The sequence below is a fragment of the Xenopus laevis genome, chromosome 8L (assembly GCF_017654675.1).
Source record: "Xenopus laevis strain J_2021 chromosome 8L, Xenopus_laevis_v10.1, whole genome shotgun sequence".
Classification (NCBI taxonomy): domain Eukaryota; kingdom Metazoa; phylum Chordata; class Amphibia; order Anura; family Pipidae; genus Xenopus; species Xenopus laevis.
In genome coordinates this window covers 107,514,645-107,540,315 of record NC_054385.1, presented here as the reverse complement: position 1 = coordinate 107,540,315, position 25,671 = coordinate 107,514,645, and the positions used below count along the sequence as shown (strand labels likewise).

Below are 25,671 nucleotides of genomic sequence, written 5' to 3'. Positions count from 1 at the left end.
AGTAAGTTTAGATTAGGTTTATGAGACATTTTTAAAGACTATTGTGGCTTGGCTGTGGTATGTCATTGCCTTTATAATACTGAACGGACAAAGTTATCAGACTATAAACTATGCTTTTTTTAATTATAGGAATGTTTAATACTGTTGAGTTTGGAAAACATGATTTTTTGTTTCAAAAAAAGGTTCATTTTATTCTTAAATCATATACCCCCATATGTAATAAAGGGCACTATGTTTGCACTAGTGCAATAACCCATAGCAACCAACAAGATTTACCAAGTGGCGTAACTAGATGTTACTATGCCCCACAGCAACATAATTTTAGGTCCCACAAAATATCCAGAGGTTTCCCTGTATTGCCAATATACATATTAAAATTATTCATTAATTAGGGCCTCATGGGGCCCTCTATGCCTTCCGGGGCCCCCTGAAGCTGCAGGGTCTGCTTCCTCTTTAGTTATGTCCCTGGGCCGACTTCTTCTATAGTTACGTCATCTGTAGCCTCCATTCGCTGCCTTCTTCTGCCCACTTCCACCTCTCTGTGCGACCTTTTATATACCTGTGCAGGCCCTGCCCCCTTTCATGATGTCACAATGGGGCAGGCGTGGTTTTATAAAGAGGGGATCGCACCTGGTTAGGTTCGGGTGCAGGTGGAGGTTTTCTTGACCAGCACATTACTACTTTGCACTGCTTGCAGGAATTAGAACCCTCATAAGGAATAATACGTGGATTGTTCTTTAGCTTGAGAAAACATAAAGACAATAGCTGGCTTTCAAAATTCACAAAGGATAAAAAAAAATGGTTTTAGAGACAAGAAGTTTATCAGTGTCCTTTCATTTTAAAACCCATTATCCAGAAAGCTCTGAATTACTGGAAGGCCATCTCCCATAGATTCCATTCTAATAAAATAATTCACATGTTCAAATTATTATTTCCTTTTTCTATGACAATACAACAGTATATTGTACTAGATCCCAACTAAGATATAATTGATTATATTGGAGGCAAAAAAATCCTATTGCGTTTATATAGGGGCAGATTTACAAAATTCGAGTGAAGAATTCGAATGTAAAAAACTTCGAATTTCGAAGTATTTTTTGGGTACTTCGACCATCGAATTGGTTAAATTCGTTCGAATTCGAACGATTCGAAGTAAAAATCGTTCGACTATTCGACCATTCGATAATCGAAGTACTGTCTCTTTAAAAAATACTTCGACCACCTACTTCGGTAGATAAAACCTACCGAAGTCAATGTTAGCCTATGGGGAAGGTCCCCATAGGCTTGCCTGTGATTTTTTGTTCGAAGGATTTTCCTTCGATCGTTGGATTCAAATCCTTCGAATCGTTCGATTCGAAGGATTTAATCGTTCGATCGAACGAAAAATCCTTCGATCGATCGATCGCAGGATTAGCGCTAAATCCTTCGACTTCGATATTCGAAGTCGAAGGATTTCAATTCGAGGGTCGAATTTCGAAGTATTTTTAACTTCGAAATTCGACCCTAAATGAATCTGCCCCTTAGTGTTTAGAAAGGTATAAGGGAAGCTGTCCTTTAACAGTCGATTTCACTTGAGTCTATGGGGTATATTTATCAAAAAGTGAAGTGAGAGATCTCCACAGTCCTTTAGAGTGAAATTCCGGTACTCTCCATTCATTTCTATGGAATTTTTAAAAGAGTATTCATCAATGGGTGAAAGTGAAATTTCATCCTTTGATAAATATGACTTTCAAAATCCCATAGAAATGAATGGCAGAATTTCACTGTGGCGATCTTCTCAATACTTTTTGATAAATATACCCCCAAGTGATTTTACAAACAGTTTGGCATATTTACCTGTGTTTTAGTTTCACTGGTTCAGTCGGGTGGAGTATGAACTGTAAGAACACGCTGACAGACATTTGAATTGTTTCATTAAGACAATTTGTTGTACACATGGAGAATAAAAAGCAATGCTACTGCCAAATTATGATCAGGAGAGAGAAGGCTGAGCACAACATAGCAATCATGTTGAAAATACCTTCCATGGAAAGGACATTTTCATTCTGGTAAATTAACTGGTGACATAGGGGGCAACTTTTTAGAGGCTGTGAAAGCACCTAAAATGTTTGGGGGGATGGAGACCATTTTTATCAAGGCACTGACAGTGAAATATTAAAAGGGGTTCTTCACCTTCCAAACACTTTTTTCAATTCAGTTGTTTTTAGATTGTTCCCCAGAAATGAAGACTTTCTGCAACATTTACTTGATACATTTCTCAGCAGCATCTCTGGAGTATTAGCAACTATTGTATCAATTCTAACAGCTGCCTGTAATGAAACCCAGAGATTCTGCTCAGCAGGGACAAAGATAAGAAATGCAGCAACTAAATGTATCCATTTAGAACAGTTTACAGGGTCGGCGACCCCCCCCTCACAGGGCTGCTTCAGAAGGTGAAATATGACACTTTACACGTCAATATTAAAAAAACGGTCACACATAGAAAATAGTCATTGGAAAAAGTTGTTATTTTTGGTGATCTATCTGAAACCAACTAGTTGTTTGAAGGTGAACCATCCCTTTAATAAATCAGCACATTAATCACAGCACAGGGCCTACTGATACCTCTGCTACCCTATGTCACACACCAGCTTTCTTCTAAAGGGGTTGGTTTACCCTTTAGTATGTTATAGAATAGCTAATCCTAAGAAACGTTTCAGTTGGCCTTCATTTTTTAATCTGTATAGTTTTTTTTAAAATTATTTGCCTTCTTCTTCTGTCTTTCCAGCTGTCAAAACAAATGCTCTGTAAAGCTACACATCTATTGCTATTGTTACTATTTATTACTCAAGTTTCTATTCAGGCCTCTCCTATTCATATTCCAGTCTCTTATTCAAATCAGTGCATGGTTGATAGGGTAATTTGGAGCGTAGCAACCAGATTTCTGAAATTGTAAACAGAGGAGCTGCTGAATAAAAAGCTAAATAATTTAAAAAAAGACCAATTGCTAATTGTCTCAGAATATCGCTCTCTACATCATACTAAAAGTTAATTTAAAGCTGAACAACCCCTTTAGGGCAGAGACACACAGTCAGATTCAGGGAGATTAGTTGCACAGAGACAAATATCCTCTTCTTTGGGGCGACTAATCTCCCTTCTAGCCTTCCCGCTGGCTAGAATGTAAATCGCTGGCGGGATGGCACTCAAATTGCTTCATTTTCCGAAGTCATCTGGAGTTGTCTCACCTGTTTCTGCCCTGAATGTGAGTTTAGCTTTACTTACTATGATAACGTTACAGATTGGTGCCCCCATTGTCTATGGAGCAGTTTTGTGCTATTTTGGTCTTAGTTTTTACAGACGTGTAAAAGAACTCAAAACATTGTATTCTATGCAGCTTATCTGTTATCCACTATATAATATGTGCCCTATAGACCATTTTACTGTTAAATGACTGTCCCTGTGGCTGCACTGCAGCTTATTTTTATCAACTGTAGTTGCGATTCCAATTTCAAACACAGGTTTTTTTTTTTACCTGTACAGGGTAGCTGTACATTATATTTAAATGCACACAAAAACGTTTAATTTTAATAACATGTCTATGTGCAAGTCTTTATAAAGCCACACAGAATCTTATTAGATGAATGCATGAAATCATAATGACTGCTTAGTGTGCACTTCAAACGTTTTGCTTAATGTTGATGACATTAAGCGTTGCTAAAAGAACATATATTTCAAGGGCTAATTTAACATGTCAGGAAAGTCTGCTCTAATGAACTGCCTCTAATCTGGGCTCATTATATTGAATTCTCTCTATGCAAGTGACCATTCACTAATGAGTCCGTGATTCATGGCATTATGCTGTCATTTACTGCTCAGCGAGAATGTGTCTCCATGGCAAGTAACTGATTAAGAAAATTGGTTTATGTTAGTAGATGTTACTGGCAGATATAAAATGCAACCCACAGTGAGTAATCATTATATAAAAGCAGGGCGTAGATCTGGACTTACTAATGGAGTACATGAAATATACATGGGGTGAGTTAGAGATGGTTAAAAATAGACAGCAATAAAAGGTTTCAGCACAAAACAATGCTAAGTACAGGTGGATATTGGTTGCAGTTCCAAGTAACTTACTTAACCAGAAACTCCTGAAACTTAATACAAATGTGGTGTTTTATCATAGTTCCTGTGCCTTTTGGTACTTACAGTATGAATAGTAGTATGTTTAGAGCTAGTACAGAGAGAAGAAACATGGAATCAAACACATATAAACCTGTGAAAGGAATATATGTTATGGTACAGGGATGGGATCCAATATCCAGAAACCTGTTACCCAGAAAGCTCTGAATTATGGAAAGATCCTCTCACATAGACTTCATCTTATCAAAACATACCTCACAACTGTCAGTTTTCAGCGGGACAGTCCCGCATTTGACAGCTCAACCCGCAGTCATAAGTTTGTACTGGAAAGCCCCAATTTCACTGAACAGCTAAAAAAAAATACATTGTTCCTAACTTAATTGGCTTCTGGCAGAGAGCCCAGAACAGCCACATAAGATACTTTGTAACAATTTTGAGATAAGCAAATAAGTAATTGTACCAATTTAGATAACAGGCCCCTTGGGAAATGACTCACAACTTAAAGGGAAATTCACCTTCATTAGCAAAACTGTAATAACTGGAAAAAAACTCCACAGAAATATGTTCAAACTTTTATAACCTGCCAAATTTTGTAAAATGAACATAGTAATTAGGGGCTGTGGCCAAAAACTGGTGTGGTCAAAAAATGTCACCGCAGCAAATTTTTTATCCCTCTTTTTATTTCCAAAATGTTGGGTGGTTTGTTAAAATAATACAATTTTTTAATTTTTTTCCCTTTTCTCTGTAATAATAAAACAGTACCTTATATTTGATCCCAACTAAGATATGATTAATCCTTATTGAAAGCAAACCCAGCCTATTGGGTTTATTTAATGTGAACACGATTTTCTAGTAGACTTAAGGTATGAAGATCCAAATTATGGAAAAACCTGTTATCTGGAAAACCCCAGGTCTGGAGCATTCTGGATAACCGGTCTCATACCTGTACCAGAATCTAATATCACCGGCGACAGGAAACCTGGATATGGTGCCTAAAAGCTACTAAAACAAATGTAAATTGAAAAAGATAATTACAATTACTAATAACAGCAGTGGGAGTCAAATATAGGGTATCAGATGTGTGACCCTAAAAGTTGTTGTTGTGCACTACAATGCCCAACAGCTTTCATCTGTCTAGCAGTTTTTCTTTTAACATTTAATAGCTTAAAATAATAATTTGATGGACTGTGCTCAGAGCAGCAGCCGTGACCAATCTGTGAGATGTTCAGTTCCCTTTAATATCTCATGTATGTGTGCTGGTTGCTGTGACTGGGTAGCCTTTTGCCTCTAGCACTAGCACTTTATCCAAAGGGGAAAGCAGTTTAGCAGGGAATCACAAGTACTTTTTGCAAATAGGACTATTAAAGGTCACCCTCCATGCTGCCCACTCCCCACCTCTTAGATGCTCTGAAGCTGACCATATATTTAAAGAACCACTCGTTTAGCAAGGTTGCCAAACCAGCAGATCTTTCCACAATATAAAAATAAGGCAATATTCCACCAGATAATTAAAAGTGAAGACTTTTTGTCATTGAAGAGTAGCCTTATGTGTTTCGTGTTGCCTAGTGAGGATCACATCAATGAGCTGCATTCAGTTTTTGGTCAAATATCAGTCAAGCAGGCCGCATTAAGGGGTTAAAAGGAATTTAACCCTGAAGACCAGTAGATATTAATGTAAATTAGGAGACCATTCCTTAAGGAAGCTATTCAGAATCCTTTGCTACTTATTTTGAGCTTTAGGGCTCTTACACATGAGCGTTCCGACCTGCGCTCCCCTGCGTTCCGTTTTTTGGCGTTCAGCCGCAGGGGAGCGCAGGAATAGATGCAAGTCATTATTTGAAATGGGGCTGTACTCACTCAGGCGCGTGTAGGCGCCGAACACAGGAAAAATGCAGCATGTTGCGTCTGAACCTGCGTTCGGCGCCTACACGCGCCTGAGTGAGTACAGCCCCATTTCAAATAATGACTTGCGTCTATTCCTGCGCTCCCCTGCGGCTGAACGCCAAAAAACGGAACGCAGGGGAGCGCAGGTCGGAACGCTCGTGTGTAAGAGCCCTAACTTTACCAGCCACATGTTATATTGGAGCAAATGTTTGCTGTGTTTTTAAATTTTTTGAGCAAAAAGATGAATTTGATCTCTGGTAACTTGGTAGTTAATACCTGTTAATGTTAAATTAATTTCTTTCCCAGATTCACATAGAACCTTAGCAAATATTGTTTGTTTGAAACGTTGCTGCTAGATTATTAAAACTGTAATAAAGAGAATATGAAAGGATATGAATGCTTATTGTGTTTTCATATATCTGTTTACATGCTAAAGGTGGGGTCTAAACAAATATAAGGACCAGTACCCTAAGGGTGATGGCATGCTGGGACACATTAGACTTAATACATTACAGACATGGAGTTTGACTTATTGTGGACTATGAATAGTGATGTTCTCCCGTTTTCTCCCGAAATGTAAATTTTGACGCCGGCATCAAACTAGTTTTGATGCCAGCAACAATTCCGACGCTGGCAACAATTCTGACGCCCATTAAAGTCAATGGGCGCCTAGAATTGTCGCCGGCGTCAGAATTGTCGCCGGCATCAGAATTGTCTTCGGCGTCAAATATATTTTCGCAGCAATTTCGCAATTTATTTGCCGGCGGAAAAACGCAAAATTCGCTGTGAATTCGCGCCTGGCGAATAAATTCGACCATCACTAACTATGAACATTTTTTGCACATAATATATTCATGAAGGGGCGGGTTTGGTGGCTATTTAACACCTGATAATGACCTTGCTGTATTACTTGACGAACGGGGGGGGGGTTCACCCTCAAAACATTGTTGATGCTTGAGTGATTTAATAAACACAAGGGGCTCATACGGTATCTGTCTGTTCGGCTCCATCAGTCCCATTGCCCTGTCTCGTTATTTTATTAAAAAGAGAATGTATAGAGAATACCAAAAGAACACAACAAATATGAATCTTAGCAGTACAGTGGAGAACAGCATTACTGTTCATATTTTGTGCTGGTCTCCTTAAACAACCCAGATGACGCTGGGGTGTGTTGCATTTGATTAATTAGTCAAGAGGTAGTTTAATTTTATGAACAAACAAAAACGTTTCTGTTCTGTGTCACTGACAGAGCAGGAAAAACAAGATGCATCCCACTAAGTGTAATGTTACCAGAGGATTACCCACTGCTATGCCATTACTGATGCCCTCGGCAGCTTCAAAGCAATTGTCTGTTACACTGATTTTCGCAGCAAGACAATCATCGCAGCTCTTTTGGGGGGGGGGGGTCTATAGAAGGCAAGGCCAAGGGAGGTAGCTGGGCCTGAAAATTAACATGAGTTTAAAACAAGGCTCAACATTTAACTCTGTACCAAATTTATAGCTGTACCAGCATCGGCATCCCTATGCTTCTCAAGCAAAGTTATTTACTAGCTCAAAGGGGTTGTTCACCTTTAAATTAACATTTAGTATGATGTAGACATTGATATTCTGGGACAATGTGGAAATGTTTTTTATTTCTTATTTGTGGTTTTTAGTTATCTTGCTTTTTATTCAGCAGCTCTCCAATTTGACCTTCCCCATAGGCTAACATTGATGCTCGGTAGGTTTTAGGTGGCGAAAGTAGGTGGTCGAAGTTTTTTTTAAAGAGACAGTACTTCGACTATCGAATGGTCGAATAGTCGAACGATTTTTAGTTCGAATTGTTCGATTCGAAGTCGTAGTCGAAGGTCGAAGTAGCCAATTCGATGGTCGAAGTAGCCAAAAAAATACATCGAAATTCAAAGTAATTTTTTATTCTAATCCTTCACTCAAGCTAAGTAAATGTGCCCCCTAGTAAACCCTACAAAGGTTTTCACTAGATCACTTAGCCGACCTAGATTTAAAGAGGATGTTTACCTTTAAGTTTACGTTTAGTATGTTAAAGAACGGCCTATTCTTAGCATTTTTCAGTTGGCCTCCATTTTTAATTTATTTATAGTTTTAGAATTTTGGTGTAGTTTCTATAGTTTTAGAATGGTTTGTCTTCCTCATCTTCTGCCTTTTTCCAAGATTCATTTCTCTGTGAGGCTACAATTTATTTTTATTGTTACTTTTTATTGTTTGTTTAGTTATAAACAAGTTGGTCTTCATTTTGACTTTATTTATAGAATTTGTAGTTTCTATAGTTTTAGAATGATTTTTCTTCTTCGTCCTCTGCCTTTTTCCAAGATTCAAATGAGGGCCAGTGCAAGAACCAAAACTGTTCGGTACACAATTCTGTTGTTTTAACTATGTTAAAGGAGAAGGAAAGCTAAATCTTAAATAAAGTTCTATCACAAGTCTGGTTCACTAATTACTTACAGAACGGAGTTAATGCTGTCTCCCTGGTGTCTAGTAGCAGGAACTGCGATCTGATTAGAATTTAGCGTAGGACTCCAATGACTAGGCATGGGTGAATTTTTTCGCTGCAGAAATGACGCCCATAGACTTGTATGGCGTTGTGCGACATATAAAAAAAAAATGAGCGTGAAAAATTTTTTGACGCCAAAGACTTTAATGGGTTTCAGTGACATTTTGCCGGCATCTAATTTTTGGCGAAACGAAACAGGTCAAATTCGCCCATCTCTACCAATGACGTCACTGATTTTCCAGACAGCTTCCTCCCTGCTGCCCGAGGCAGCCTTGAGTCGCTTTGGGCCAAATTCTATGCTGTTGCGCATGCTTCAGAGGCACAGCTTTCCTCCCTTGTAAGATGCATGCGTCATCATTGATCCCTGTACACACGCCCCCCAGCCAATCAGGTTGCAAGCGTCTCGTATCTATGGAGACGCACGATTGTTCCTCTTTATTCATGAAGGGAACAGCTACCTGGCAGCATGAAGCGCTTGCGGTGCGCAGCGAGGGAACAAAAATATTTTTTTTAATGCAGGCTACTGTGCAGCACTAATGTAACGTCATATGTGACGTGCTCCTGGGGGTCAGGGGGAGTTTTTTTCGCGCATGCACAATACGGATGGAGAGGTGAAGGAAGCGTCTAATCCTTTAGCAAGATGGCCGCCTCATTGTACCGAAGCAGAGCAGAACATCAAGCATTGTTTTATGCTTTTGTATTTGCATAGGTCAGCTGAAAATATAGCGATTAAGGTCATCTATGTGAGTACTTTAGAGGGAGGTAGTGCATACATTTTGCCTTTCCTTCTCCTTTAAAACAGAGTTCCCTGATGTTGCAACTGATGTCTGCAACTAATACAGAATAAAAACCAGTCCACTCGTGTAACTAATATATAAGAATTTGCTTTAGAAAGCCTGAAATATAAAACCTGCAGTGATCCTCTATTGCCCTCTAGTGATATTACCAGATTGCACACTTCTACCTCCCTAACCATTATAAAAAAGATTATTCATGCAAACTTCCTGCTTTGCATACATGCCAAAACATGTATAGTATGGGATCCGTTATCAAGAAACCTGTTATGCAGAATTTCCCCCTGAATTTCAGAAAGGCTGTCTCCCATAGACTCCATTTTATCCAAATAATCCAAGTTTTTAAATATGATTTTCTTTTTATCTGAAATAATGAAACAGTAACTTGTACTTGATCCCAACTAAGATATAATTAATCCTTATTGAAAGCAAAACTAGCCGATTAGGCTTATTTAATTTTTACATGATTTCTGGTAGGTATGAAGTTCTAAATAAGGAAAGTTCCATTATCTGGAAAACCCCAGGTCCAGAGCATTCTGGATAACAGGTCCCGTACCTGTATTACATTTGTATATCTCTTAAAAATGGATAACTGCCTGTTCTAATATTCTGACACAAGTTGCAGCCACCATGATAGGTTACACATCAGAAAAGTGATTTGCTTTCTCCTGCCTGTGTCTCCCTGCTCTCCACCCTCCATCAAAACTCCAGAAGAAAAAAAGGTTAGCTAGTAAATTGACTAACACTAGGTAACATTGATGGTTCCTTTTCCTTGTACAACCACTGGTGTTGCACACACATTATATACTGTGTTTTTTGCACATACATTACATATTGTGTATTGTGGTACAACATTTGGGGTGTCTTTCTTTCCTAAAAATATATTGTACTGTGCTATCACTGGCATAACATATATGTGGCCCATACAGGTACCCTATAATTTCTGAGGCCCCTAAAATGTTGTATGTTGCCCATCCTTGATGGAACACCCTAATATTGGTTAAAAAATAGGGATGCACTGAATCCATTATTTTGGATTTGGCTGAATCCCCAAATCCTTTGTGAAAGATTTGGCCAAATACCGAACTGAATCCTAATTTGCATAAGCAAATTAGGGTCGGAAAAGTTGGAAAAAAATTACAGTACTTCTTTATTTTGCCTGAAAAATCACATGATTTCCCTTCATGCCTCTAATTTGCATATGCAAACTAGGATTTGGATTCTGTTGAGCCAAAATCCTGCTGAAAAAGGTGGTATCCTGGCCGAATGCTTAAAGGAAAACTATATCCCCAAAATGAACAATTAAGCAACAGATAGTTTATATCAAATTGAAGAATTCAATATTAAAGAATCTTACCAAACTGGAATATATATTTACATAAATATTGCCCTTTTACATCTCTTGCCTTGAACCACCATTTCGTGACTGTATCTGTGCTGCCTCAGAGATCACCTGACCAGAAATACTACAACACTAACTGTAACAGGAAGAAGTGAGGAAGCAAAAGGCAGAACTCTGTCTGTTAATTGGCTCATGTGACCTTACATGTGGTTTGTTTATGTGCACAGTGAATCTTACAATCTCAGGGGGCGGCCCTTATTTTTTAAAATGGCAATTTTCTATTTATGATTACCCAATGGCACATACTACTAAAAAAGTATATTATTATGATAATGGTTCATTTACATGAAGCAGGGTTTTACACATGAGCTGTTTTACTCAGTATCTTTTAATAGAGACCTACATTGTTTGGGGGGTATAGTTTTCCTTTAACTGAATCCTGGATTCGGTGCATCCCTATTAAAAAATATATACATATTATGAAATCTAAAACAAAATAAGTATGTTCTTCCTGCAAATGGCTTTTCTCCACATCATTTCCACTATTTAATTGTAGAGACCCTGAGGGTTAAGTGGTTTACTTGGAGAGTTTGTCCTATATTTGGACAACCTGGTTCTTAGTTTGCCCAGTAGGTGGCAGTGTGTAAAAGTTTAAAAGGTAGAGCACATGTGCTCAGGACTCTTTTCTTGGATACCACCTTGCAGGGAAGTAGGTGCAGGAGTGGGTCTGAGACGGTGACAGGCTCTATTTAGGGAAAGTTTAGTTAGTGGTAGAAGTTGTGTAATAGTCGCTTTAGGAGCGAAAGATAGTGACCGATTATTTTAGTGAGCAGCTTTCTGGCTCCAACAAGGAGAGTAGTTGGGGTTAGCACCCTTGTGGTGATCAAGCCACCAGACAGGGACACACGAGTGTCTAAGCTCAGGAGCAGGGAAAGTGCCAAGAGACAAGATACCCTGTGGGATTCTTAGTGCTGGGGAAATCACTAAGACAGGATTCACAACCCCTGAGAGGGATCTATTGACAATATCAGAGTGTGAAGCTTTTTCACTGATTTGCTTTGATTGTACTTGAAGAACTATACCAGGTATGGAATCTGTTATCGAGAAGGCTTGGGACCTGGGGCAATCCGGATAATGGATCTTTCCATAATTTGGATCGCCATACCTAAAGTCTACTAGAAAATAATGCAACATTAAATAAACCCAATAGGCTGGTTTTGCTTCCAATAAGGATTAATTAAAACAAGGCACTGTTTTATCATTACAGAGCAAAATTTGGATTATTTGGATAAAATGGAGTCTATGGGAGAAAGCCTTTCCATAATTCTGAACTTTCTGGAGGTTTCTGAAAAATGGATCCCATACCTGTACAGCCTGACCGCTGTGAGCCATATTATTTGCTACTGTTCCTGGTCTGATTGCCATTTTGGAGTCAGGAAGGAATTTGTCCCCATCTAAGGCAAATTGGAGAGGCTTCAGATGGGTTTTTTGCCTTCCTCTGGATCAACTAGCAGTTAGGTAGATAAAAAAACAAAAAACTAAAAGGTTGAACTTGATGGACATGTGTCTTTTTACTATGTTACTATGTTCAATAAATAAGTTATTGGTTTGAAGCAACCCTCTGGACTGCTTTTCTGTCATCCTGGTTCATCTGAACACCATGAAAACGCCCAGGATTCATCAGGGTAAAGTGCTTAAAGGAGAACCAAACCTTTTTAATTAAAATCCCCTACCCCCCTACCCTACATAGACCCCCCCTCCCTGCTTCCCCCCAGCCTAGGTGTTACCCTGGGTAAATGCTCCTAACTCTTTACTAACCCCTCTTTGCAGATTCAGGGAATCGGAGTTCACAGGCCCCATCTTTTCCTCTTTGGTAATCTTTGGGTTTTCTTCTGTCGCTTCAGCAATTTCTGTGGCTTTCACGGAGTTGTGCGGGACTGGCATATTGCACCAACTGAAACAATCTTATAGCATAAGCAAGGAAAAAACTAAGAGGCAGAAAGTATCTGCTCAAGTGATTTTATTTATCTTTAACACTACGGGGCCGATTCATCAAGGGTCGAATATCGAGGGTTAATTAACCCTCGATATTCGACTAGGAACTAAAATCCTTCGACTTCGAATATCGAAGTCGAAGGATTTAGCGCAAATGCTACGATCGAACGATCGAAGGATTTAAATCCAACGATCGAAGGAATATCCTTCGATCAAAAAAAACTTAGGCAAGCCTATGGGGACCTTCCCCATAGGCTAACATTGACTTCGGTAGCTTTTAGCTGCCGAAGTAGGGGGTCTCGAAGTTTTTTTTAAAGAGGCAGTACTTCGACTATCGAATGGTCGAATAGTCGAACGATTTTTAGTTCGAATCCTTCGATTCGAAGTCGTAGTCGAAGGTCGAAGTAGCCCATTCGATGGTCGAAGTAGCCCAAAAAACACTTCGAAATTCGAAGTTTTTTTACTTCGAATCCTTCACTCGAGCTTGATGAATCGGCCCCTACATGTTTCGAGCCTCCTGGCTCTTTGTCAAGTCAAGCATGCACACTTGAGAGCATTTTCGCGCATGCGCAATCAAGAGCGCACTCAGCCGGAGCCATGGCTAGCCAGGTTGCCTAGGGCGTCTGGCTGGGTTGGCCTTGCTCTGCAAGGGGTCACCATCTTGGAAATTGTCGGTGTCTGTGCTCAGTGGGCTCTGAGCAGCTGTTGAGAAGATAAACTTAGGGGTCATAGTAAATTATCAAACAGAAAATGAGATTAGCCTGTAATATAAAATGATGCTACAAGGCTGATTATTAAATGTTGATGCTAATTGCACTGTTTTCTGTGCTGCCATGTAGTAATTATCTGTATTAAATACTAATCAGCCTTAGGGCAGAGACACACGCTTCTTCTTCGGGCGACGCTTTGTTTTCCGAAGTTGCCTCACGAGGAAACTACTGGCGACTTTGGAAAGCCAAAGCAATCCGAGTGCCATCCCGCCGGTGACTTACATTCTAGCTGGCGGGAAGGCAGTTTGGAGAGATTAGTCCTGTCGAAGAAGAAGCGATTTGTCGATGGGTGATTAATCTCCCGAAATAGCAGCGTGTGTCTCTGCCGTTATATTGTGACATTTATATTCTATATGTACTGTATATTGTGAGATGCTCCCTAAGCTCAGTAAGTGACAGCAGCACAGGGCATGTGCAGTGAATCAGCAGAAAAGAAGATGGGGAGCTACTGGGGCATCTTTACTGCTAAAGGGCTGTGGTTACCCTGGGTTGGTACAGAAGCCCAAAACATAATGTACATTTCTAGCTACTTCTTTAGTTAGGCTTTAGTTCTCCTTTAAAGAGATACACACACATACACACACACACACTGCTGGGAGTTGCTCACAGCCTAAGGGTATCCAATGTCCACTGTCAGCAAGTGACACATTTTACACTAATCTCCATAATTAAAAAAAAAAATACCCGATACCACACGTTATCACCACTTTTTAAATCAATGAACTGACCAGTAAAGCATTTGATACAGTGCCACACAAAAGGTTACTGGTTAAATTAGGGAATGTTGGCCTGGAACATAGTATTTGTACCTGGATAGAGAACTGGTTAAAAGATAGACTAAAAAGAGTGGTGGTAAATGGAACATTTTCTAATTGGACCAGTGTTGTTAGTGGAGTACCGCAGGGCTCTGTACTAGGTCCCTTGCAACTTGTTTATTAATGACCTGGAGGTGGGCATTGAAAGTACTGTTTCTATTTTTGCAGATGATACTAAATTGTGCAGAACTATAGGTTCCATGCAGGATGCTGCCACTTTGCAGAGTGATTTGTCTAAATTGGAAAACTGGGCAGCAAACTGGAAAATGAGGTTCAATGTTGATCAATGCAGGTTATGCACTTCGGCAAAAATAATATAAAAGCAAGTTATACACTAAATGGCAGTGTGTTGGGAGTTTCCTTAAATGAGAAGGATCTAGGGGTCTTTGTAGATAACAAGTTGTCTAATTCTGGGCAGTGTCATTCTGTGGCTACTAAAGCAAATAAAGTTCTGTCTTGCATAAAAAAGGGCTTTAACTCAAGGGATGAAAACATAATTATGCCTCTTTATAGGTCCCTAGTAAGGCCTCATCTGGAGTATGCAGTGCAGTTTTGGACTCAAGTCATTAAGAGGGATATAAATGAGCTGGAGAGAGTGCAGAGACTAAGTGCAACTAAATTGGTTAGAGGGACGGAAGACTTAATTATGTTGGTAGACTGTCAAGGTTGGGGTTGTTTTCTCTGGAAAAAAGGCGCTTGCGAGGGGACATGATTACACTTTACAAGTACATTAGAGGACATTATAGACAAATAGCAGGAGACCTTTTTACCCATAAAGTGGATCACCGTACCAGAGGCCACCCCTTTAGACTAGAGGAAAAGAACTTTCATTTGAAGCAGTGTAGGGGGTGATGCCGGGTGATGTTGTGATGGCTGATTCAGTTAATGCCTTTAAGAATGGCTTGGATGATTTCTTGGACAGACATAATATCAAAGGCTATTGTGATACTAAACTGTATAATTAGTATAGATATGGGTATATAGAATTTATGTGAGATTAGGGAGGGGTGTATGTATGGATGCTGGGTTTTTCATTTGAACTTGATGGACTTTGTCTTTTTTTCAACCCGATTTAACTATAACTATGACTATAACTACAGTATTCACAGTACCATACCTCCCACCATTTTGGAAATGAAAAGAGGGACACCCCCCTAATTACCATGATCATTTTACAAAATTTGGCAGCTTATGACAGTTTGAACTTATTTCTGTGTTTTTTTTCAGTTATTACAGTCTTGCTAATGAAGGTGAATTGCCCTTTATCTTTGAGTGTAACTTTATCCAAGGGACCTTCTTATCTAAATTACGTCTTATCTCAAAATTGTTACAAATTATCTTAGTTGCACCTGGTGGCTGTTTTGGGCTCTCTGCCAAAAGCCAATTAAGTTAGAAACTTAGTTTATTTTTCTGGCTCCAGTGCAGAGAAAGTCTGGATTTTTCACTAAAAATGCGGGACTGCGGGTTAAGCTGTCAAAAGCGGGACTATCTTGCTGAAAATGGGAAAGTTGGGAGGTTTGCAGTACATAGATATTAGATGGGATTATGCGGTCGGCATACACATATTGAAAATTGTAAAAACTCGTATGGCTCCAGTTTAGGGGGCAATTTTTGTTGCAGAATATGTTGAAGATTTATAAATACCCTTTAACATTATGATAACAAAACAGTGCTAGTGTTTTAGTAATATTGACACATGGTGAAGAATGTTTAGAACATTCATTTTTAAAAATGTGCCACAAAATGTCAGCAGTACATACACTGTGGCAATAAAATGTAGAACTTCTGCTGAGAAAAAAGGGGACAGTAAAACCAATTGCTATGGAAATTTTTTTTTTTTACAGGTTTCTTGTGGAAACATTAGCAGCAGCCAATAGTGTAAGACCTCTCTGAAGTAACATTACTATGTACACTCTTATGTATCTAATAATGTGAGAGCAGACCCGTGTTTAACACAAGTAGAAACGTACTTTGAACTTTTTATTTTTAGTTTACTTCAAAACAACGAGGTTACTGACAAAGACACACTATTATTCATACACACAGTATTCATTTAGCTAAGTTCGGCCATGAACACAAAACTTGAAAGTGGTAGAACCCCTTTGTTAGCCCCACCATCTTAGTTTCGGCAAACACGCCACAAATTATTGTCATTTCTCCCAATCAGAAAACGTCGGACCGTACTATTACGCACAGGGGTGCCGTACAACGCAGTTAGATCGCTTTAAAACGTGAGGAACACAAACCACCCCCTGCTGTTGTACTTGTAGGTGTGAGGATGTTAGTAGTTGTGGGCGGGGTTTGCGCTCAGCGGCTCTCGGGGCGGGTGCGCGTATTTTACGCAGGAAAGTATGGAGTGGCGCAAGGTGTTGCGTGACAGGTAATGGACCGACTTTGCTTGTGGTGTATAGTTCTTACTTTGCATGTGGTTGAATCATTCCTCCTGCTTATACTCATAACGTGTCCTGTGACAATTATGATTTAGAGACGTTTTTTTTTTTTCATTGGCCGTTTGTCATTGGTTCCTGCGGCCTCCCAGCCATTGTTACGCTGTCAGCCTCGTTCCACAGACCGACAAATGCTTTAGGACGGGTAAGGAGTTGTAGTGTTGTAGTTATACAAGAGTTTGAGGGTGGCAGGTTGTACATTGTCAGATCTACAGTACTGCTCTCTCACCTTATATTCTCTTCAGTTTTTGTAGCCTGTACAGTGTCCAGGGTTGCCAACAGGCCCGGACTGGCAATCTGTGGGTTCTGGCAAATGCCAGAGGGGCTGCTATAAGGTCCCATAGAAAATCAGTATTTAGTGGGCTGGTGGGGGCTGCTTGGGCCTCTGTGTACCTGAAATGCCAGGTCCTATTTTAATTCTCAGTCTGGACCTGGTTGCTGGGTCTAATTTTCAAAACCAGCCAAAGTCGGCAAACCAGCCCCAAAACTAGCCAAGAGGCACTTCAAAAATAGCCCAAAAATAGCACAATATGTGCAGTGAAAAAAAGTCTAAAAAAAAATTAAATGAATAAATGTGAAATTATTCCTTTTTCAAATTTTAACTGTTTCAAGATTTTTTCCATGTAGCAAAATGGGACAGATTCACCCATCACAAGTAGCGTTGCCACCTAGTTGGTATTTAACCGGCTTAGCCTGGAAAATTATAGCGGATCCCATTGTTAATAAAAGGGTAAAAAGATAAAATATATAGCAAGGCCAGTATTTGTTCTCAGAAAAGGTGGCAACCCTAATCACCAGGGGTGTAAGTACGGGGGGAGGGGGGGCATAAAGGTGGCCATAGACACACAGATCCGATCGTACGAATCGAGGATTCCTACGATTTTCGGATCGTGTGTGGAGAGTACCAAAATCTTTCGTCCAGCGGAGATCGGTCGTTTGGTCGATAGGTCAGGTTTGATTTTGACCTGACCAGAGCCAACGGCACATCGTAATCTGATCGTTCGGCCATACGGCCGAACAATCAGATTACCCCCGATATAGACATGCCTGTTAATGGCATATCGGGGAAAGATCCGCTCGTTTGGCAACATCGCCAAACGAGCAGATCTTTGCATCTATGGCCACCTTAAGGCCTTAATACATATACAATTTCAATAAATATTGGTAAAATAGGTCAACCTCTAGACCTTCTGGCCATCAGATTTTTGCCCCAAAATTGAATGATATTGAGGAACATTATTGGAAAATGCGAGAATGCTTAAAGTACCAGTAACATCAAATTTTTTAAAAAAAAAAAATTCGTTAGTATACATAGAAAATAAAAACACCAAGACAAATTAAACTTTAAAATTGCAGTCTTTATAAAGCAATAACTTCCCGAAACTCCGCTTCCGTTCCTCTTCAGAAAAGGCGACACAGCGACGATCCATCCTGCTGTGCTCGATTTCTCCTCCCGGCTATCTCCTATAAAGGCAGGGAGGGGAAATCGAGCTCCGCACGGTGGATCTACCCGATTGCTTTCTGAAGAGGAGCGCAAGTAGAGTTTTGGTAAGTTATTTCTTAATAAAGACTTTAAGATTTATTGTCTTGGTGGGTTTTTTTTTCGATGTATACTAACAAATTTTCAATATTTTTTTTGATGTTACTGGTCCTTTAAGAGTGACGGGAGACTGGGGTACAGAGTCCCATTGCATGCTGGGTATTGTAGTCTTAAACGAAGAAAAAAGAACTGACCCTTTGAATTGCACCTTCGCATCCCTTAATATAATCCCTCTGTGTACAAGCTTAAAACTTAACTTTTAATGAATAAATCAAAAATAATAATATAATGCAATCCCATAATGCATATAATGCAATTCAGATCTCTGCACAACGTTTCAGGGGATCAACCCCCTTTCTCAAGTGAGCACTTGAGAAAAGGCGGTTGATCCCCATAAACATTGTGCAGAGATCTGAATAAATCATAAAAATTCAGCACATTTTGCTTGGTGAGTGCCATCTGATTTCTCTTTAGTCAAATCAAATCAATAAGGTGCCACACTTACACTAGATCGCCTTTTGCAGCGTCGGGTGCACAGCTGTGTTCCTCTCTGCCCAAGGAAAAACTCCACTGTAAATCAATAATTCCAGCAACACTCCGATATGTGAATCAAAGATTATTTATTCATGCCATTAGCAGAGCGACGTTTCGGGCTATTCCAGCCCTTTATCAAGCCTTGATAAAGGGCTGGAATAGCCCGAAACGTCGCTTTGCTAATGGCATGAATAAATAATCTTTGATTTACATATCGGAGTGCTGCTGGAATTATTGATTTACATCTGATTTCTCTTTGTTATTGCTACATATATGGAACTGAAGAGCAGCAAAGTTCCCAGATAGAGCACCACAGTATTTAACCCATGGAGGTAGGATTCTATTGAAGTTTGATTACTATTGGCGTAGCCTGTGGGTAAATTAGAGGTGGGTAGTGGGAAAAACAGAAGCCTACAGAATTGGTCCCAGACCCACTTAATGGTTAAACCGCCATACTCCCTTTCAATCGCCAATGATAAATAACCACCCCTTCACCCGCACTTCAGACCCTGCACACCATCCACTGGTTCTCTAACTGATGGAAGGTGCTCCCTAATTCATATTTTCTTGTATTGTAGTCTTGGGGCAGGACTACACAGCGATTCCGACGCGCTGCGCAAATCGCAGGCGTCACGTCGGATGTGGCGGAAATACGGTACACTGCCATTACTTACCTTATTTCCGTCGCATCCGATGTGATGCCGCCAATTTTTGCGCAGCGTGGCGGAATCGGCCGTGTAGTCCTGCCCTTACACTAAACTTGGCAAATTGTTAAACAAAAAATACACAAACTTTGGCTGGTTTCTAAAGTACAAACCAGCCAAAGGCCCAAAAAGTAGCCCAGATCTAACTTGGTTACTTTGTACTTTCAAAACCCTCCTGGGCTTTAAATTAGTAGCCCAATTTAGCTGGAAAACCACTAACCCTCATGAGGGCAGCAATTTACAATTAAATATCGTATATCAGATGCACCAAGCGGATCATAATGCCCTGATGTACTTGTGGCTGCAGCTATTATCTTTAGTGAATTCTGGGGCCTGGCTATATTCCATCCCAGTTTGCTGATTTGTGGATTCTTCCAAATGACAGAGGGGCTGCTGTAAGATGCCATATACAGTCACTATTAAGTGGGATGGTAGGGGACTGTTTGGACCTCTGTGTACTTGAAATTCCAGGGCCTATTTTGAATCCCAGACCTGGATACGTTGTATTGTATTACCACCAGTGTAATTTCTTTGTGGCCATTTCTAATATATGTAACAAACCCCCCAAATCAGTTGGCTGTGGGCCTGTCATGACCCCGCATGATTTCTACTGATGCCCATGGGGCTGTTGGTCCTCTTGTTTAAATGAACAGCACCAACAAAAAATGAGAGTTTAAAAAGCAAAAAAAAAAAACCAAAAAACTGTTGGCATGCACTGGTAAAAGCTGTGTTTACTACAGAAAGACTACTGTAGTTTATATCAATAAACTTCTATTTAGCCATGGGGGCAGCCATTCAAGCTGGAGAAAATGCACAGGTGACATAACACATAAGCCCTGTCCAAAACAATGGTCTTTTATTAGTTATAGGGATTCTGTCATGATTTTTATGGTGTTGTTTTTATTTCTAAATTACACTGTTTACACTGCAAACAATTCACTCTACAATATAAAATTTCATTCCTGAACCAGCAAGTGTATTTTTAGTTGTTATAATATTGGTGTGTAGGTGCCATCTCGGGTCATTTTGCCTGGTCATGTGCTTTCAGAAAGAGCCAGCACTTTAGGATGGAACTGCTTTCTGGCAGGCTGTTTCTCCTGCCCAATGTAACTGAATGTGTCAACGTGGGATCTGGATTTTACTGTTGAGTGCTGTTCTTTGATCTACCAGGCAGCTGTTATCTTGTGTTAGGGAGCTGCTATCTGTTTACCTTCCCATTGTTCTGTTGTTAGGCTGCTGGGGGTGGAAAAGGAAGGGATGATATCACTCCAAATTGCAGTAAATAGTGACAAGAGAGTACTAGTCACATGGCTGGGGCAGCTGGGAAACTGACAAAATGTCTAGCCCAATGTCAAAATTAAATATAAAACAATATTTGTGCTCCTTTAAGAAACTGATTTCAGTGTAGAATTCTGCTGGAGCAGCACTATTAACGGATGCGTTTTGAAGCTTGAATGGCTGCCCCCATAGCTACACAGCATCTTGTTAATTTAAACTATAACGGTCTTTCTAAAGCAAACGCATAAGTGCAGAGCAACAGTATATTATATTTAAATTACTTTGATGCACTTTGTTTTTGTTGTTGCTGCTCCTTTAAACGGGTTGTTCACCATTACACTTTTTTAGTACGATGTAGGGAGTGATATTCTGAGACCATTTGTGATAGGTTTTCTTTTTTTTTTTTAATTTATGGTTTTTTAGTTAACATTTTATTCTGCAGCAATTTGCAATTCTAGCAATCTGGTTGCTAGGGTCCTGATTACCCTAGCAACCTTGAATTGATTTTAATAAGTGACTGGAATATGAATAGGAGAGGGCCTGAATAGAAAGATGAGTAATAAAAAAATCACAATAACAAAAAGAGTGTAGCCTTTTGTTTTTGTATGGGGTTGCATTCAACTTCACTTTATATCTGCAAACACATGGTCAGTCTACACGCCATGTGTATGTTCCCTACGATAGCAGAATATTGTATTGTTGCAGGGGCTTTTCTATTAATTGTAGACAGTGAGAGCAACACCCCTACTCTATTTGGGACACACAGAATAGGACATTTGGGTGGGATTATATTGCTGACAGATGTCTGTGTCTCCTACAGAAGTTGCTCTTCTCGCAATAAAATGTACAATTCCATTCATTCCAATGCTATTCAGATTATTTATACAATAGATTCTAGTGTGAACAGTGCAGTGTCATTTCCCACTCAGACACCAGAATGCGAATAATGGAATTTCTCCCAAGAACTTTATTTGCAACAATATTTCATGATTTTGGACGTGATGAAGCACAAAAGATAAAAAGGTGATAAAGTGGCTCCAGAATGATTCCTTCACTGGCAATCACAGTCTCTATTTGTGACATAATGGGAACACCTTTAACACTGCTCTACTTCTCATACCGTATATACCCGAGTATAAGCTGAGTTTTTCAGCATCCAAAATGTGCTGAAATAGTCTACCTCGGCTTATACTCGGGTCAGCGGGCAGTAGCTGAGATTGCAGTCACTTTTAATCATTCCTATACCAACAGTTTGCTTGGGGAAAGACTGCAATATCACACAGCGCCCTCTGTTGCTTATATGAAAGAATAACAGTGCGCCCTCTGTTGGTTATATGAAAGAATAACAGTGACTGCAATATCACACAGCGCCCTCTGTTGGTTATATGAAAGAATAACAGTGACTGCAATATCACACAGCGCCCTCTGTTGGTTATATGAAAGATTAACAGTGACTGCAATATCACACAACGCCCTCTGTTGGTTATATGAAAGAATAACAGTGACTGCAATATCACACAGTGCCCTCTGTTGGTTATATGAAAGAATAACAGTGACTGCAATATCACACAGCACCCTCTGTTGGTTATATGAAGGATTAACAGTGATGGCAATATCACACAGCACCCTCTGCACATGGTAGTGGGACAATGCACACAGTAATCCGTTTGGCAATTCTCTGTCACCATCAACTTTGCAAAGAAGTCCGGTTGATCGCTGGGGGGGTCGCTTTGGCGGAATGTGCGCTGCTGGGAGACAGGGCTGTAGTTGTGTCTAGGCTTATACTAGAGTCAATAAGTTTTCCCAGTTTTCGTAGGTAAAATTAGGTACCTTGGCTTATACTCGGGTCGGCTTATACTTGAGTATATTCAGATTCAGTAGACCCCTGGCGTTCATGTTTAGGGTATATAATGGAGTAAAATGCAAGCTTTGTGACGATTTTCAGAAATTTTAAAAAAAAGTGTTTGTTTGGCATAGCTTTGCAGTTTGATAGTTTGCAGTAGAAAAACATTTACCCGTTTTATATTTGTAGGAATGTGTACTTTCGTGAAATATATGAATTTCTTGGGTCTCCATACTGTTAGGGGGTCTCATGGCACATAATACACATACCAGGTGCTTATATTGTAGTAGCCAGAGTGTCATAAGTGAGAATTCATGGCATGGGTACCCATTTTAGATTCGGTAGAATGCGTACTTTACAAAAATATATGGTTTTGGGGGGTAAAAATATTTTTCAGTGTTTTTACCCCACAAAAAATGCAGTAAATGTGTTGATTTTTCAGTAGCTGAAGTAATGTCCTACTTTAGTAAACCTATGCACAATGGGCATCAAACTGTTCAGTGGACCCCTGGCTATCCTATTCAGGGTGCTTTTTCTTGGTACCAAATATAGTGTGGGATATGCGGAGCAGCAAAATAAAACCTTTGAAGTGAGTTTTCAGAATTTCAATAAACTTTTCTAAAAAACGCTACATTCAGACAAGCTTTGATGTGTGGTAGTTAGGAGTAGAGCGACATAGTTTGGAATCAGCAGAATGTGTACTTAAATTATATATGATTTTCTGGGGTAAACCTAATGTTTTAGGATTTTTTGGCCATGGAATTTTAAGTATGCCGTTTTCTGTGCTTTCAAAATTGGGTAATATACTGCCTGGAGTTTTTGCTGTCCGGAAAACGAAGTGCTCAGAGTGCCATCCCGCCAGCGATTTAGATTCTAGCCGTCAGGAAGGCTTTTCGGGGAGATTAGTCACCCGAAGAAAAGGCGATTTATCGCCGGGCAGTTAGTGTGTGGTCCTTACCCTTAGTTTTCTTTGGGGCCTTTGATTCCTCCAATCCTTCCCGAAATCTCTTTATCTGAATTCCCTTTACTTCTCTGCAATCACCTTCCTCTTCCAGAAACACCAGCCCCGCTCTCTCTGAAACTCCCTGCTCTCCCATTTCAGGGGCCCTTCTTTTCTTCCCCTGTTCCTCTATGATGGGCTCCTTCCCCACATGCTGCTTTTGCAAAAAAACAGGGGATTCACCTGCATGAAACTGCAACCTCCCTTTCTCTTTCACTTTCTGTTCCACCCCGGCCTTCCTCCTGACTGTCGCCTTCTGCCTTGTTACCTTGCATTTCTTTCTTGCAACCTGGGTGACAGCCCCAGTGGGTCCCAGACACCCTGGTCCAACACTGGATAGCTTCCTTGCTGTGCTGGAGTTCTGAGTTTGATTCAGACCTCGGTTGATCTGCAGAGCTTAGTAGAAAACTGCCCTGTCCCAGGGTTCTTCCTGCAAGCACCACTTAGCAATCTTCTTGCTTTCTCTTACTTTGTGCGGCCCGAGGATTTTGCAGATAAAAGGGGAAGAAGAGGATCGTTCTGTAGTGCTCTCCACGAAAAACCAGGCAGTTTTCTGCTAACAGGAGCACCGACCTGGGGTATCAAGTTAGTGAATAGAATCACAGGGGGAGGGTAAATTTTGGTACCTTTGAGAGCCCATGACTAAGTGCCCTAAGTGGGTGCGAAACGTGTAGGGCGGATGGAGATGATACACATTTTTTTAACTTTGTATAAATAAAAATATTTTTTAACTAATCTCTGGTCCTGTGGATCCATTTGAGTGCCGGTTGGCCCTGTTCCTACTTATCCTTTGCTGTACCGCTCCCTAAAGCTGGGGGGCTGGAGCACCCAGACCACATTCACTATTTAGTGAGTCATTTACAAATTATTCTGGAGCACCATGTCTCTCCTAACCTTTGCAAAATAACTTTTGGTACCTCCCAAAGTCAGTGGAGACCATGGCCCAACAGCCCTTCGAAAGATTTAACATCTGCCATGTTTTGGCCCTGGGCCACTGGAAAACATCACATGAGACTCGCTCCCCCTCCACTAGCCTTATGCACAGTCACTACTAAATGTAAAAAAAATCTTGTTTTAGAAGGCGTTCTCCAGAGTAATGGCACTTTTTCTTTGCACAGTTTTTTCTTGTGCTACAGCATAATGGAAAGAGCTTGGATCAGTGTGACCTTTCTAGCTGGCAGGGCACAGGCGCAGTGAAATGCCCTGTCTTTGGATGGATTATTAGGCAGCCCGTGCTTTGGCTGGCAGCCCAGAGAAGGCTTTTGTAATGAAAACATGATCTGGTGTGCTGAGCAGCCAGCACATAGACCGATGTGTCTCCTGCTCCAGCTCTTCTTTGGATCCTGCCCAGCCAACATGCACAGAACTGTGAGTGCTGCCTTTGTGCCGTTCCTTTTAAGCTGTTGTGTCAGAAGCCAAGAAGCCAGCTCATTGATTGTGTCTTAATGTCACATGCACAGTGTTTCAGCCAGTGTGGCCGGTCCTGTAATTAGATTATTTAGAACATTTAGAATGTAGGGGTTTGTGTCGCAGCTGTTGGAAATGGGGAGCACGAGTCCTGAGAGTAAGTACGTTTCAGTTGTGCAGCATGCCCTGAATGCAGCGCCATGCTTGTTCATCTTGTGTCACTGTTTTAAAGAGAGATATTTTTGTCTTCGATTAAAATCAGTGCCCAGAAACCTCTCATGAGAATACGGTGCCTTCTGTTCTGTGCTATTTGTTGTTTTCCATACCAGGATGGTGGCCTCTAATAGCACAGCAGTTGTTAAGGGAGCAGTGTGATTTAATTAAGGAGAACTACATACTCTTTTGTTTCTTATTCATCTTCCTCATTTAAATGTACGTACTTTTCCTGTTATAAATTCCCAGTCCCTGGCCTGGCTAAAGCCGTGTTACAGACTTATCGCTGCTAGTGTACTTACTTGCTTCCTAAAATGGGAAATACTAGTACTTTCATGTTTACTTATTCCTAATCATTTTACAGGAAACTCTTCTTTCTTTTTTCAGTTGTTGAAACTGATTTCTATTATACCATGCTAATTAACCAGTTTTCCCTTTTATTGTATTTTCCAGATACGCTGCTTCTTAATATTATTC

At 40.2% G+C, this 25,671-nt stretch overlaps 1 protein-coding gene across 4 annotated transcripts in view; it reads left to right on the top strand.

Moving 5' to 3' along the window:
- The first annotated feature begins 16,522 nt into the window (after nucleotides 1–16,522).
- The window catches only part of LOC108699256 (coiled-coil domain-containing protein 9B), a 41,435-nt gene continuing 32,286 nt past the window's right edge, over nucleotides 16,523–25,671 (top strand). Inside the window, exon 1 of one of the 4 annotated variants that reach the window (XM_018231230.2) lies at nucleotides 16,523–16,608. In XM_018231230.2, the coding sequence (XP_018086719.1) occupies nucleotides 16,580–16,608 (29 nt within the window). In that variant the 5' untranslated portion in view covers nucleotides 16,523–16,579. The other 3 variants (XM_018231231.2, XM_041573378.1, XM_041573377.1) reach the window with 3 other exon arrangements.